Source organism: Lithobates pipiens, unplaced genomic scaffold (genome assembly GCF_037356315.1).
Source record: "Lithobates pipiens isolate NorthernLeopardFrog02 unplaced genomic scaffold, aLitPip1_a1.2 Scaffold_69, whole genome shotgun sequence".
Lineage (NCBI taxonomy): Eukaryota > Metazoa > Chordata > Amphibia > Anura > Ranidae > Lithobates > Lithobates pipiens.
Window position 1 is genome coordinate 1,792,150 of NW_027507891.1, and position 12,560 is coordinate 1,804,709.

The 12,560-nt window shown below is 45.3% G+C and overlaps 1 protein-coding gene and 1 pseudogene across 3 annotated transcripts in view; one reads left to right on the forward strand and one right to left on the reverse strand.

Annotated features, from left to right (window-relative positions):
* LOC143959282 (protein SSUH2 homolog) overlaps window positions 1-10,636 on the reverse strand; it is an 80,263-nt gene extending 69,627 nt beyond the window's left edge. Inside the window, exon 1 of one of the 3 annotated variants that reach the window (XM_077467959.1) lies at window positions 10,386-10,636. In XM_077467959.1, the coding sequence (XP_077324085.1) occupies window positions 10,386-10,395 (10 nt within the window). In that variant the 5' untranslated portion in view covers window positions 10,396-10,636. The remainder of the gene's footprint in view (window positions 1-10,385) is intronic. The other 2 variants (XM_077467958.1, XM_077467960.1) reach the window with 2 other exon arrangements.
* LOC143959286 (U2 spliceosomal RNA) lies at window positions 1,771-1,855 on the forward strand (annotated as a pseudogene).
* Window positions 10,637-12,560: the final 1,924 nt, after the last annotated feature.

Here is a 12,560-nt window from a genome sequence, read left to right on the forward strand (position 1 = left end):
GTGGCCATGGGGACATGTTGTGCCCCCTCATACGCCAACCTGTATCTGGGGGAATGGGAGAATTCTTTTTTGTCACTTGACAATGTGCCCTGTGATCAGATACTTTTTTGGTACTGCTACATCGATGACATGTTTTTGCCTGGAACGGTACCCAGAATGCTTTGATTCGCTGCATGAAACTCATGGAGGACAATGCCTTCAACTTGAAATTCACTGTAGCATACAACAGTTCTAGGGTAAACTTCTTGGATGTGATTGTTTCCAAGGATTCTTGTGGCCAACTGACCAGCTCCCTATATAGAAATGAGACCGCGGGCAATACGATTCTCTATGCGACTAGCTCACATCCAGCCCCCCTCATTAAATCAATCCCATACTCCCAATATTTGCGCATTAGGAGAAACTGTACGGAGGAATCCACATTCAGGCTTGAGTCTAAAAAATTACAGGAACGCTTGTTACAGCATGGATATTCCCACACATGCTTGAAGAAAGCATTCAACAGAGTCTGTATACAAGAGAGACATAAGTTATTAAGGGGTAATCTCAGCAAAAGTAGGAAGGAGACTAAGAGCAAATTGGAACCGACCAGGTTGGTTATGACGTATACTTCACAACACACTGCTATACAAAAAATCATGAAGAGACATTTGCACATTTTATCTATTGACCCACTGATCAGACAATTTATTCCTAAAAACCCTTCAATCACTTACAGGCGTTCGAAATCCTTGAGGGATCGTCTAGTGAAAAGTGAATACACAGGGGAATTTAGGGATGACCCATGTAAGAGACACGGTACTTTTAGATGTGGGGGCTGCCCCCAGTGTCAGTTCATAAATACAGAGCAGAAAGTGGTGCTGCCCAACGGAAGGATCCTCAAACCTTCACATTTTGCAAACTGTCGGACTTACGGGGTAGTTTACCTCTTAACTTGTAATTGTGGATCCTTCTATGTGGGCAAGACAAAACAACCGCTGTGCAAAAGAATGGGCAGACATGCACTCAGTGTGCGCACGTGCAACCCAGACTTAACACTGGGTCGTCATGCACCTCCCAAAGATCAAGTTTACGGTACTAAACTGGGTTCATCCCAACCCCAGAGGGGGTGACTGGGACAAAACTCTGTTACAGAGAGAAACTAGATGGATAGTGGATCTTTGTGCCACTAGCCCACCGGGCCTCAATGAATGTGTTAGTTTCCGACCATTTTTGAAGGGGTTTACTTCGGGGACATGGGATGGTCTGGAGGGCATGTAATTCAATAGGGCAATCAAAAAATGTTTTGAGGAAGGGTAAAAATAATAAATAATAGAAAACATTTTTGATTAATTTGTGTGACCATTTAGGGGCTGTAAATGACAACTGATGTGATTGAGGGAAATGTTGATGATTTTTTTTCCCCATTCCCCCCTTTCCCCCCTCCTCTTTTCTTCTTCCTCCCCTTCAGTTTCCCCCCCCCTCTTTGGACTTGTGGTATGTCATTTCACCATTTGTGCGATTTAGCATGTTACCCAATGTCCAGTGACGGGCATCAGCCCCATATTTACACATGTTTAACAGGAACACATACCAATTTTGATTGGGTACACATTTTTCTTTGGTGTTTTTTACATTTACACTTGTTTTCTCTTTTTGGTTTTTGTTTGGGAAATTACTCTGTGTCTTTCCCTCTGTGCCATCTTAGTGTGGCTTCCGTTGGTGGCATACATTCCAATACTGGCCGCCGCCGCGTTCCATCTTCAGGTAGAACAACACATCATATGACACATCGCTTCTCGGCCTTTTGGCTAAGATCAAGTGTAGTATCTGTTCTTATCAGTTACCAATGGGTGGCGCTTGCTTCCGTCCCTGTTCTACGGCGAGGTGGAGCAGGGGTGGCGGTTGCTATGCAAAGCCTGTTGGTGTAAAGGTGACCCGGAGCGGTTCGTAGCCGGTTCGGGAAGCCTTCTGATGGGGGCGGAGAACCACTGGTCGGCGCCAGGGGAGGGGACCCTGGCAGACCGGCTTGGATTGTGGCAGCTTTAGCCCCAGTCAGTTTGTAGGGAGGGAACACTTAGCTCTCCTGTTCCAGCAGGGGGGCGGCCTGTACCTTTCCAATATAATTAGGTAAGAGTGACGGGAGTGAGGGTTTGACCTGATGGCAAAGGGTCTCACCAAGCTCGCTGATCTCCATGCCTTTCTGACTGTGGTGGGGGCTGTCGTGGTCTGGGCTGGGCTGTCAGGGATGCTTTTGTTGAAAAGCCCATGGTGATGTGCCCCTGGAGTGGCAGTCCAGGGGTGCCTTATATTCACTGTGCTCTGCACTTTGATTTAGGCACCTAGGTCACGTCACCATAACACGTTTTTTTTTACACCTGCCTCTAGGGCCCGGCCTTTTGGCTAGGACCAGAGGAATTTTTGATTCCTGGCCGGAGGGCCGGTCATTGTATTGCACAATGGCCACTTTTCACTCTCCTCTCCACTATCCCTTCCTCACTTTTTATTTATTTTATTTGTGTGTGTTTTGTCACAGTCTGTCACTGCACGTGTGATGAGTAGGGTGTCGGTCCTCGGACCAATCCTGAAAGTCTTTGGGAGAGCGGACATAGGCCTTCTGGCTTGGTCCAATCTCCATAAAGGGGGGGCCTACCTTCGGGGAAGCCCCCATAGTACCAAGTACCTAGGAGGTTCTGTTTCGGCAGTCCTCCTGGGGAAAGGAGGTCTTCCGGTTTCGTCCGGGGACCACTTGTTGAGTCTGGTACCTTAGTCCCCGTCTGGAGCCTAACGCCCCGGGGGATCAGGGTATGGTCCTTCTTTTGGAGGACATCAGGCACCCGTCTGCACTTTTTAGTGTTTCACTCTTTATGTGTGTGCACTTTTTTTATGCACCGGGTGGACGTTTTTTGGGTGTGTTTTGCACGCCATGGGCTTTTTCAAAAAAGAAAAAACACATCATATGACACCACTTCCGTTGGGTGCGCAGGCAATTTCCACCGGCGCTCTGGGAGGGACGTCAGTTCCGGAAAGACTACGTGCGTTTCAGTCTATGCTGGGAGCATGCACCATAATAATGCACTTTTCTTATACACGCCGTCACTTCCGCTGGGTGTGTGGGTAACTCCCACTGGCGCCTTGTTAGTGATGTTGTTGTTTCCGGAAATACCGATTGCGTTCCAGCTTATGCTGAGAGTGCGTGCCGCAACAATGCACTTTTCTCATACACGCTGCTCGTTGGGGAGGTTTACAGCCACGTGAGGCTCTACGCCCACATCCTCCCTGATTGGCTGAGCTAGGTAAAAGTGTGAAACCTGACAATCACTTCACTATACACACAGGGGGATGGTTCATCAGAATTGCACACACACTCCCTATTTAGCAAGTGAAACACCAACCAATTAGAGGATCACCACTCCATATTTAAACAGGTGAGCTGTTGGAAATTTCAGTGCCATCCATACGCTGCACATAGAGGACTGCTTTGCCGTTTGTAAGTACTCCCTTTAGCTAAGTTTATGCAAGGAGGTAAATCTATGCATTTTGGTACAATACGAATTACCGTATCTGCTTTATAGGTAATTTGTGGTTGGACTACAGCTTCCAGTTTTCCTTTTGGGCTTATTTCCTGGGAATGGGACAAGGCAACCCTGGGTGCAAGTCATATACATGCTAATTCAGCTTGACACACACATGAAGGTGGACTTGAAACATCCAGATAGCCATTGTTTGTTCCAATTAATGTCTCACATAGAAACAAAAAACCCCCTTGCCATATAATTCGTGAGTATGAGACTACATGATTCTACTTATATCTATTTACTTTTGGCTCTATAGGCTGCTTCATGCTGCACGTTATTTAAATCGGGGCTTTCTATTCAAATGGCACTTGGGGGTTTTTCTTTGTTTCCACTTTTCTCTCTGGTTGTGAACTACATCCAAGGTGTGTATGGCAATTTTCCATATATTGCAAAAATATCTTTGCGGACCTAGGGTGCCCACATGTCCCGGATTGCCCGGGACATTTCCGCAATTAGCAGGTCTGTCCCGGGTCCCGGGCACCTTCATTCCGGGACAATACAGTGTCCCGGAATGAAACTGATGCAGCCATTCACTATTTTCATTGATTGCGGAATGTCGATGATGTAATTCAGCCGGGCCAGCCCAGTGGTGTAGCGTGGGGGTGGGCAGGCCAAGTGGCTTCTTCCAGGCTCCACACACCTCCAATGAGGCAGACTCCTCAGCAACCGGATCTCCCCTCGCCCAGAGACTCCAGTGGTCCAGCCTGCCCTGTCCCCCATGATTCTTCAGCTGCGTGCCAAACGCCCACTGCAGGCAGCCCATGTGGGAGGGGCGGTGCTCCGTGCAGGCGAGCGTACGGCGGCCTGCGGAGATAGCAGTCATCTGACTATGGATGCTCTTCAAGGAGTCCTGACCTGGAGTGGTGATTAAAATCCACCAATCTAACTTATGTTTGTGTTGGGAAGTAGTGAGTAGTGCAGTGGTCAGGTAGGTCAGTGCAAGGGACAGAGAAGTCAGTGTAGTGGGTAGGTGGTTCAGGGTAGAGGCCAGGTAGGTTATAGTGGTCAGGTGGCTCAGTGTAGTGGACAGGTAGGTCAGTGTAATGGACAGGTAGGTCAGTGTAGTGGACAGGTAGGTCAGTGTAGTGGACAGTATAGTGGTCAGTGTAGTGGACAGGTAGGTCAGTGTAGTGGACAGTATAGTGGTCAGTGTAGTGGACAGGTAGGTCAGTGTAGTGGACAGGTGGGTCAGTATAGTGGTCAGTGTAGTGGATAGGTAGGTCAGTGTAGTGGACAGTATAGTGGTCAGTGTAGTGGACAGGTAGGTCAGTGTAGTGGACAGTATAGTGGTCAGTGTAGTGGACAGGTAGGTCAGTGTAGTGGACAGTATATTGGTCAGTGTAGTGGACAGTATAGTGGTCAGTGTAGTGCACAGGTAGGTCAGTGTAGTGGACAGTATAGTGGTCAGTGTAGTGGACAGGTAGGTCAGTGTAGTGGACAGGTGGGTCAGTATAGTGGTCAGTGTAGTGGATAGGTAGGTCAGTGTAGTGGACAGTATAGTGGTCAGTGTAGTGGACAGGTAGGTCAGTGTAGTGGACAGTATAGTGGTCAGTGTAGTGGACAGGTAGGTCAGTGTAGTGGACAGTATATTGGTCAGTGTAGTGGACAGTATAGTGGTCAGTGTAGTGCACAGGTAGGTCAGTGTAGTGGACAGTATAGTGGTCAGTGTAGTGGACAGGTAGGTCAGTGTAGTGGACAGTATAGTGGTCAGTGTAGTGGACAGGTAGGTCAGTGTAGTGGACAGTATAGTGGTCAGTGTAGTGGACAGGTAGGTCAGTGTAGTGGACAGGTGGGTCAGTATAGTGGTCAGTGTAGTGGATAGGTAGGTCAGTGTAGTGGACAGTATAGTGGTCAGTGTAGTGGACAGGTAGGTCAGTGTAGTGGACAGTATAGTGGTCAGTGTAGTGGACAGGTAGGTCAGTGTAGTGGACAGTATATTGGTCAGTGTAGTGGACAGTATAGTGGTCAGTGTAGTGGACAGGTAGGTCAGTGTAGTGGACAGTATAGTGGTCAGTGTAGTGGACAGGTAGGTCAGTGTAGTGGACAGTGTAGTGGACAGGTAGGTCAGTGTAATGGACAGGTAGGTCAGTGTAGTGCACAGGTAGGTCAGTGTAGTGGACAGTATAGTGGTCAGTGTAGTGGACAGGTAGGTCAGTGTAGTGGACAGTATAGTGGTCAGTGTAGTGGACAGGTAGGTCAGTGTAGTGGACAGTATAGTGGTCAGTGTAGTGGACAGGTAGGTCAGTGTAGGGGACCTGGATGATATAACTTGCTGCCATCCTGCTGTGCTGACCAGCAATCGGCACTGTATTACTATACACTTTCAAATTAAGAGGATTTCATGTGAGTACGTATTTGTCTTAATGAACTAATATTTTTTTAGCAAACGGAAAGCACTTAGTATACTTCATTTACCCGCATGTTCTAGAATATATCTGAGTATCAAGACCCGCTGCTGGCATTCATATCTTCCCCAAGGTGGGACAAGTGCTTTTGACCTTCTGTTGATTCAGGGGTCCACCTTTTGGATGTGAATAAGCATTTCTTATGGTGGTGGAGGGCGCTGTCACCCATTAAGGATAACAGATTTTCCTTCACCCACGTGGATACTTGCGCTGCTGTGTGGGCTCTGTGGTTCTATTGTGTACTAACTTATTTGGACTTTTATATGGCTTTATATTTGTGTGTGTTTTTAAGTGTTAGGTACTAGTGCACTGCCTTTTTTCTTATATGGCTATTTAGAGGGATGTGAATTTACCTTTAGTGTTCAGATGGCAACTTATTATTTATACCTTCCCAATGTAAGTTTAGACTGACAATATTCATTTATCATTGAGATCAGTGTAGTGGCCAGTGTAGGAATCAGATAGGCCAGAGTAGGAATCAGGTAGGTCAATGTAAGGGTCAGTGTAGTGGTCAGGTAGGTCAGTGTAATGGACAGTGGACCTTTTGTAGTATAAAGTATTTATTTATTTTTTTATATGCAACTTTAGTGCATTAGATATAAAGAGCGCTTGTTTAATTATGTCAGCCTAATGCTGAAAAAAACAATTACATTCTTTGAATCTAAGTGGCCACCCGAAGCTACAATGTTAGGCTAACATACATGAAACAAATGCTTGTTCTATCTAAGGCACTAAAGTTACATATAAACCCCGCTCCGCTCTCAAGCCCGACCACCCACCATCTGCATTGTAAGCCAAGTGAAATTTCTTAAATAGGTAAGGGGCGGTGCCACCCAGTGATGTCACATGACCAGTGCATGCTGGGGGGGGGGGGGGGGGTCCCTGAATGGCAGTTTGGAAATGTGGTCACCCTACGGACACCTCTTTTCTATTAAATAGCTGCCTGCACATTCTTGGTCTCACATGGAATATTCCTTTCTCTATAGGCATACATGTTTTCATTGGAAAGGATTTTAACAACTATTTGGCTGTACACATACTCTTTTGTGTTCACCATTTTAGGTCTAACTGATCTGGAAGTAATTTGCAGGACATCCTGTACTTGGTTGACATTTCAATAGTATTTGAAGTACTCTTCAGACATACTTTTCTAAATGGCAGGCATTTTGATCCTCGAACTTACACCTCACTAGGTAACGATTGGCGGACATTTTATCTGTTTAGCTCATTTTGGTGTGTGTGTGCGTGTGTGTGTGTGTGTGTGTGCGTGTGTGTGTGTGTGTGTGTGTGTGTGTGTGTGTGTGTGTGTGTGTGTAGGTGTAGGATATGGGAGTTGAGAATCCCCCTCTTCTTCCTTTTTTTTTTTTTTTATTTACTTTATTTTTTTTTCCCAGCCTGGTAAAAATAGCTTATATGCTTTTAATTGAATTGTTTTATATTATAGATTGCTATATCATCAAGTTTGTTCACCCCTGATGAAGGTTCTGAATTATCAGCAACGGGAAACGCGTCGGGTGTGGGTGATATAGGACAAGCATTGTTTTAATCATATTTTGTTCTGTATATATGTTTGTTTATTAATATACCAGGAGGACATTCTTTAGCCCATTTGCACTTCCTGGTAATATTATGTACATTGTATATTATTGTGTCCATTTGTGCCCGGAGTTGATGGTCATTTAAAATCCCACCCACTCAGGGAGAAGCCTTTTTTTTTTTTTGTCTGAGTATAGATCTATATTTTCCCAAGCATGTTTAAATGTACTTAATGTTGACTGACTCATTACTTTTGCTGGAAGTTCCAAGGAACAAAACCGCATTGTGGTCACTAGGTGGCGCTAATGGTCACAGGAAATAAATACTTATTTACTCTGATTGTCAGCTCCATCTAGTGGCATAATGCGGTATGTTACTGATTCATGCTATTCTTATGAGTGAAGAACATCTGCCATGGAGGGAAACTAGCTTTGTATATATTTGATTTTCCTTTTCTTTATAAATATACTTCTTAATGTATTTAAATATTTTAGTTGTATCTCCCATTTCGCTTCTTTTATCAGGTACAGCAGAGAAGAACCTTTTCTTATAGTCAATAGAAATTCTCACAATGTTCATCTGTATAAAGAAGAACCGACCGTTCCATAAAATATATCTTTAAAAAAAATCTGTGAAAATCGTTCTAAAGTTGCTGCTAAATAGAAGGCGGCGGCTGTCTCCATAGAGATAATGATACCCCCGGACATGACTTCCAGGGTACGGGATGGGTGGGCACACCCCCTGTACATGACAAACCAATCACATGGAGCACTGCGACATGGGGGAGGGACTAATCATAGGTAAATATTGACTTTCAGAAAGTCCTTCTGGCTCCAGTGATGTTTCGGTGTCATTCGTGGATTCGTGTCGCCTCGTGGTCTCTTCTAGACGACTTAAAAGCATTTTTTGCTACAAGTTTCCTAATATAAAAAATCCACTAAAAAATAAATCACTTTTCTTGTAATTCAATAACACAGCAGAATGTACAGAGAAGGCAGATCGATACACCCCACTACAGTGATCCCCAAACTTCTCATGGGATGGGTGCAACCTTTTCCTTGTGGCACTCCAAACTCCTCCCACTGACACCAATCATGGGGCACTCCAAACTCCTCCCACTGACATCAATCATGGGGCACTCCAAACTCCTCCCACTGACACCAATGATGGGGCACTATTCCTCCCACTGATATCAATGATGGGGCACTATTCCTCCCACTGACACCAATAATGAGTCATTATTCCTCCCACTGACACCAATGATGGGGCACTATTCCTCCCACTGACACCAATGATGGGGAACTATTCCTCCCACTGACACCAATGATGGGGCACTATTCCTCTCATTGATACCAATGATGGGGCATTATTTCTTCCACTGACACCAACGATGAGGCACTATTCCCCCCACTGATGCCAATGATGGGACACTATTCTCCCCACTGATACCAATGATGGGGCACTATTCCTCCCACTGACACCAATGATGGGGCACTATTCCTCCCACTGATACCAATGATGGGACACTATTCCTCCCACTGATACCAATGATGGGACACTATTCCTCCCACTGATACCAATGATGGGGCACTATTCCTCCCTCTGACACCAATGATGGGACACTATTCCTCCCACTGATACCAATGATGGGGCACTATTCTTCCCAATGATGGGGCACTATTCCTCCCACTGACACCAATAATGGGTAATTATTCCTCCCACTGACACCAATGATGGGGCACTATTCCTCCCACTGACACCAATGATGGGGCACTATTCCTCTCATTGATACCAATGATGGGGCACTATTCCTCCCACTGACACCAATGATGGGGCACTATTCCTCCCACTGACACCAATGATGGGGCACTATTCCTCCCACTGACACCAATGATGGGGCACTATTCCTCCCACTGACACCAATGATGGGGCACTATTGATCTTTTATTAAAAAGAATCAAGCGACCAATTTTATACAAAAGTAAAAAACAAAACCATATTATAAAACTTCAACAGAAAACAAAGGAATACACATCAACGTTCAGAATATATACATTATATACATAGTCCATTAGCAAAACATGAAAACTATTTACATAAAGCAGCAGAGAGGGCCTAAGAGGCACAACCCATCACCTATGTACGCAACCATTTATCAAACATGAATGATAAGTGATAAAATCTCGGGGGATAAGAGACAGACAGCCACACCCGGGAAAGAGACTCCTGGCAGTCAGGGAGGCTTGAAACCCCTCCACACCTTCAACCAAGCCCCCCGACTCCGCTTGTCTCTCTCAAGCCCCCGAATCTTCTCCACCTCATGCAGAATGTCATACACCAGGTGACAGATAGGTGACATTCCTCTTGATGGGGTTCAGTCTGTTCCCCCACAGCATCTGGAAGAACACACTACTGACCCTAGCATAGAGAGACACTGGCAAGATGCAAAGATGACATACAAGAAGATCAGAATCAGGTAAGTCTTAATCAGATCAATCCTTTCCCTCAGAGATAATTTCCATCTCCTCCAGCTGACCACCTTAGTATTGGCAATTTCCAGCCTGCCTTCCCAGTTTTTGAGGCCATAATCGCCGGGTCCAAATTCAATGCCTAGAATCTTATATTTCCGATACTAATGATGGGGCACTATTCCTTCCACTGACACCAATGATGGGGCACTATTCCTCCCACTGATATCAATGATGGGGCACTATTCCCCCCACTGACACCAATGATGGGGCACTATTCCTCCCACTGACACCAATGATGGGACACTATTCCTCCCACTGACACGCAATAGTCTGCAGGATCCCCTATCCTAGTAGTAAGGCTGTCCCTCTATGTATAGATATGGAAGTATTAGGCATGCCTCATTTTCTGTACCTACCTTGCTCCATGTGTGTAGCTCTGTGGTCAGTTTCAGGAGCTCAGCTGAGGAGGTCTATGGCTGGGAGATGGTCTGAGGACATTTGAGTTGGAAGTCCCAGGCCTGCAGACATAATAATGAAGGACGGGCCGGCTGGAGGAACTCTACTGGTAGGAGGAACTTTGTCCTGAGTGTGGGAAGTGAAGAGAACCGACAAACTCTTCCAAACTCCAAACTCTGAATGTGGACTGGAGATTGCAGCAGATTTCATCCCATGAATGGGGTCTCTGGGGAGAAGACAGACAATGGAGCCCACTAAACTGACTGCATTAGGAAGGTTTGGCCAAACGGTGATAAGGAACGCTCAGAATACGGACTATGGAAGGGATTGTGTTCATTCCGTGTAAAAATAGAACTTCTGAGACCAACTATTGTGAAGGAGATTTCTCCAGATATAAAGACGCAAAGACAACAGCAGAAGGGACTTTACTGGGTGCAAACAGCAAATACAAGAAAGAGTATACAATAGTATATATAGGATGGTATATATATATATATATATATATATATATATATATATATAGGGTAGTATATATAGGATGGTATATATAGGGTAGTATACAGAGTACAAGATAGTGTATAAGATGGTGTGTATATAAGTTAGTATACATAGTATAGGATAATACTGTGACCAGAAGCCACAAGTATTGTCCAGGATGGGAGATATATCTGTCCCGGGTTCGTGTTGTATACAAATTGCTTTCCTGTGTGTGGTGTATTGATCCCGATTGGCTCACTGAGGGGTAAATGAGCTCGGCTGAAGCAGAATATGCAAATAAAGAGAAGGTGGGATTTTGGTTTGGTGCAATATACGTAATTTATAAAATGATTCAGTTTTATTGATACAAAATGGTAAAAACATTAATAAAAGAAAGGTTTTTTTCCCATGTATTTCAACATTTAATCCAGTCTACTCAGCATGTTTCGCTATAAAAATAGCTTCTTCAGGAGATAACTTTTTTCATGTAAACTACAAAAAGAAATACAATTAATCATTGAGAAAACAGTTCTGAGAGAAATAGTTCTATAGACAAAAAAACATTGATAGGTCCCCAGGAGGTTAGTATACCCAGATTGTAAACAAGCAAATTCTTCCCATTGGACAATGCAGGGCACAGAGAATGACCATAGCACCTTCCATCAAACATAAACACAGTACACAGGTTTTTAAAGTATTTTATTAAGGCAGCTCTAGGGTCTCTTCTGATTTCTTCTCCTCTTTGCGGCTTTCCTCCCTCTCCAGTTCTTCTCCCTCTGTTCTTTTTCCAATGTTGACTCGACACAAACTCCCAGTGTAATTCTGGGTCCCCCGAGTGTAATGACTTATATTGGTATGGGCAGCTGACAACATCCGGAGCCCCCGCCCCTTGTGGCATCATCAACCCAATTATGCCCCTGGCAATGATGTCACAAGGGTGCTTCCAGATTCCGATAAGTACATCCGCCCGCAGACCCCAACAACCGGCCAGGGTTGTTAGCAAGAGGTCCCTCTCCTCATCAACATGGGGACAAGGTGCTATGGGGGTGGAGGGCAAAAAAAAAATAACCAGACCCTTAGCCAAGCATGCAGCTCAGCAGGCAAGGAAAATGGGTGAGGATGAGCAAGTGCCCCCCCCCTAAACCATGCCAGGCCACATGCCCTCAGCAGCCCACCCTACCCCAAAGCACCCCCCCCCCCATGTTGAGGGCATGTGGCCTGGCATGGTTCATTAGTGGGGGGCACTCGCTCATCCCCGCACCATTTTCCTTGCCTGCTGGGCTGCATGCTCGGATAAGGGTCTGGTTATTTTTTTTCGGGGGGACCCCATGCTGTTTTTTGGGCGTAGGGGGATTACCCTTAAAATCCATACCAGACTGAAGGGCCTGGTATGCTCTTGGAGAGGAAACCCATGACGTTTTTTTTTATTTGGCTTCGGTTCCCCTTCAAGATTACCTGGGCACAAGTCGCATACCAAAGCCAAATCAGTTAAGAATGCAATATGACTTTGATCCGACTTCAATGATATTCAATGGGCTGAAGTAGGCTCAAAGTCAGACCAAAGTAGCGCAGGCAGCATTTTCAAAGTCGCAGAGACCTGTGTCAGACCAGTTAAGGCGGCTCCCATAGGGAAACATTGATTTTTACACATCATGTGA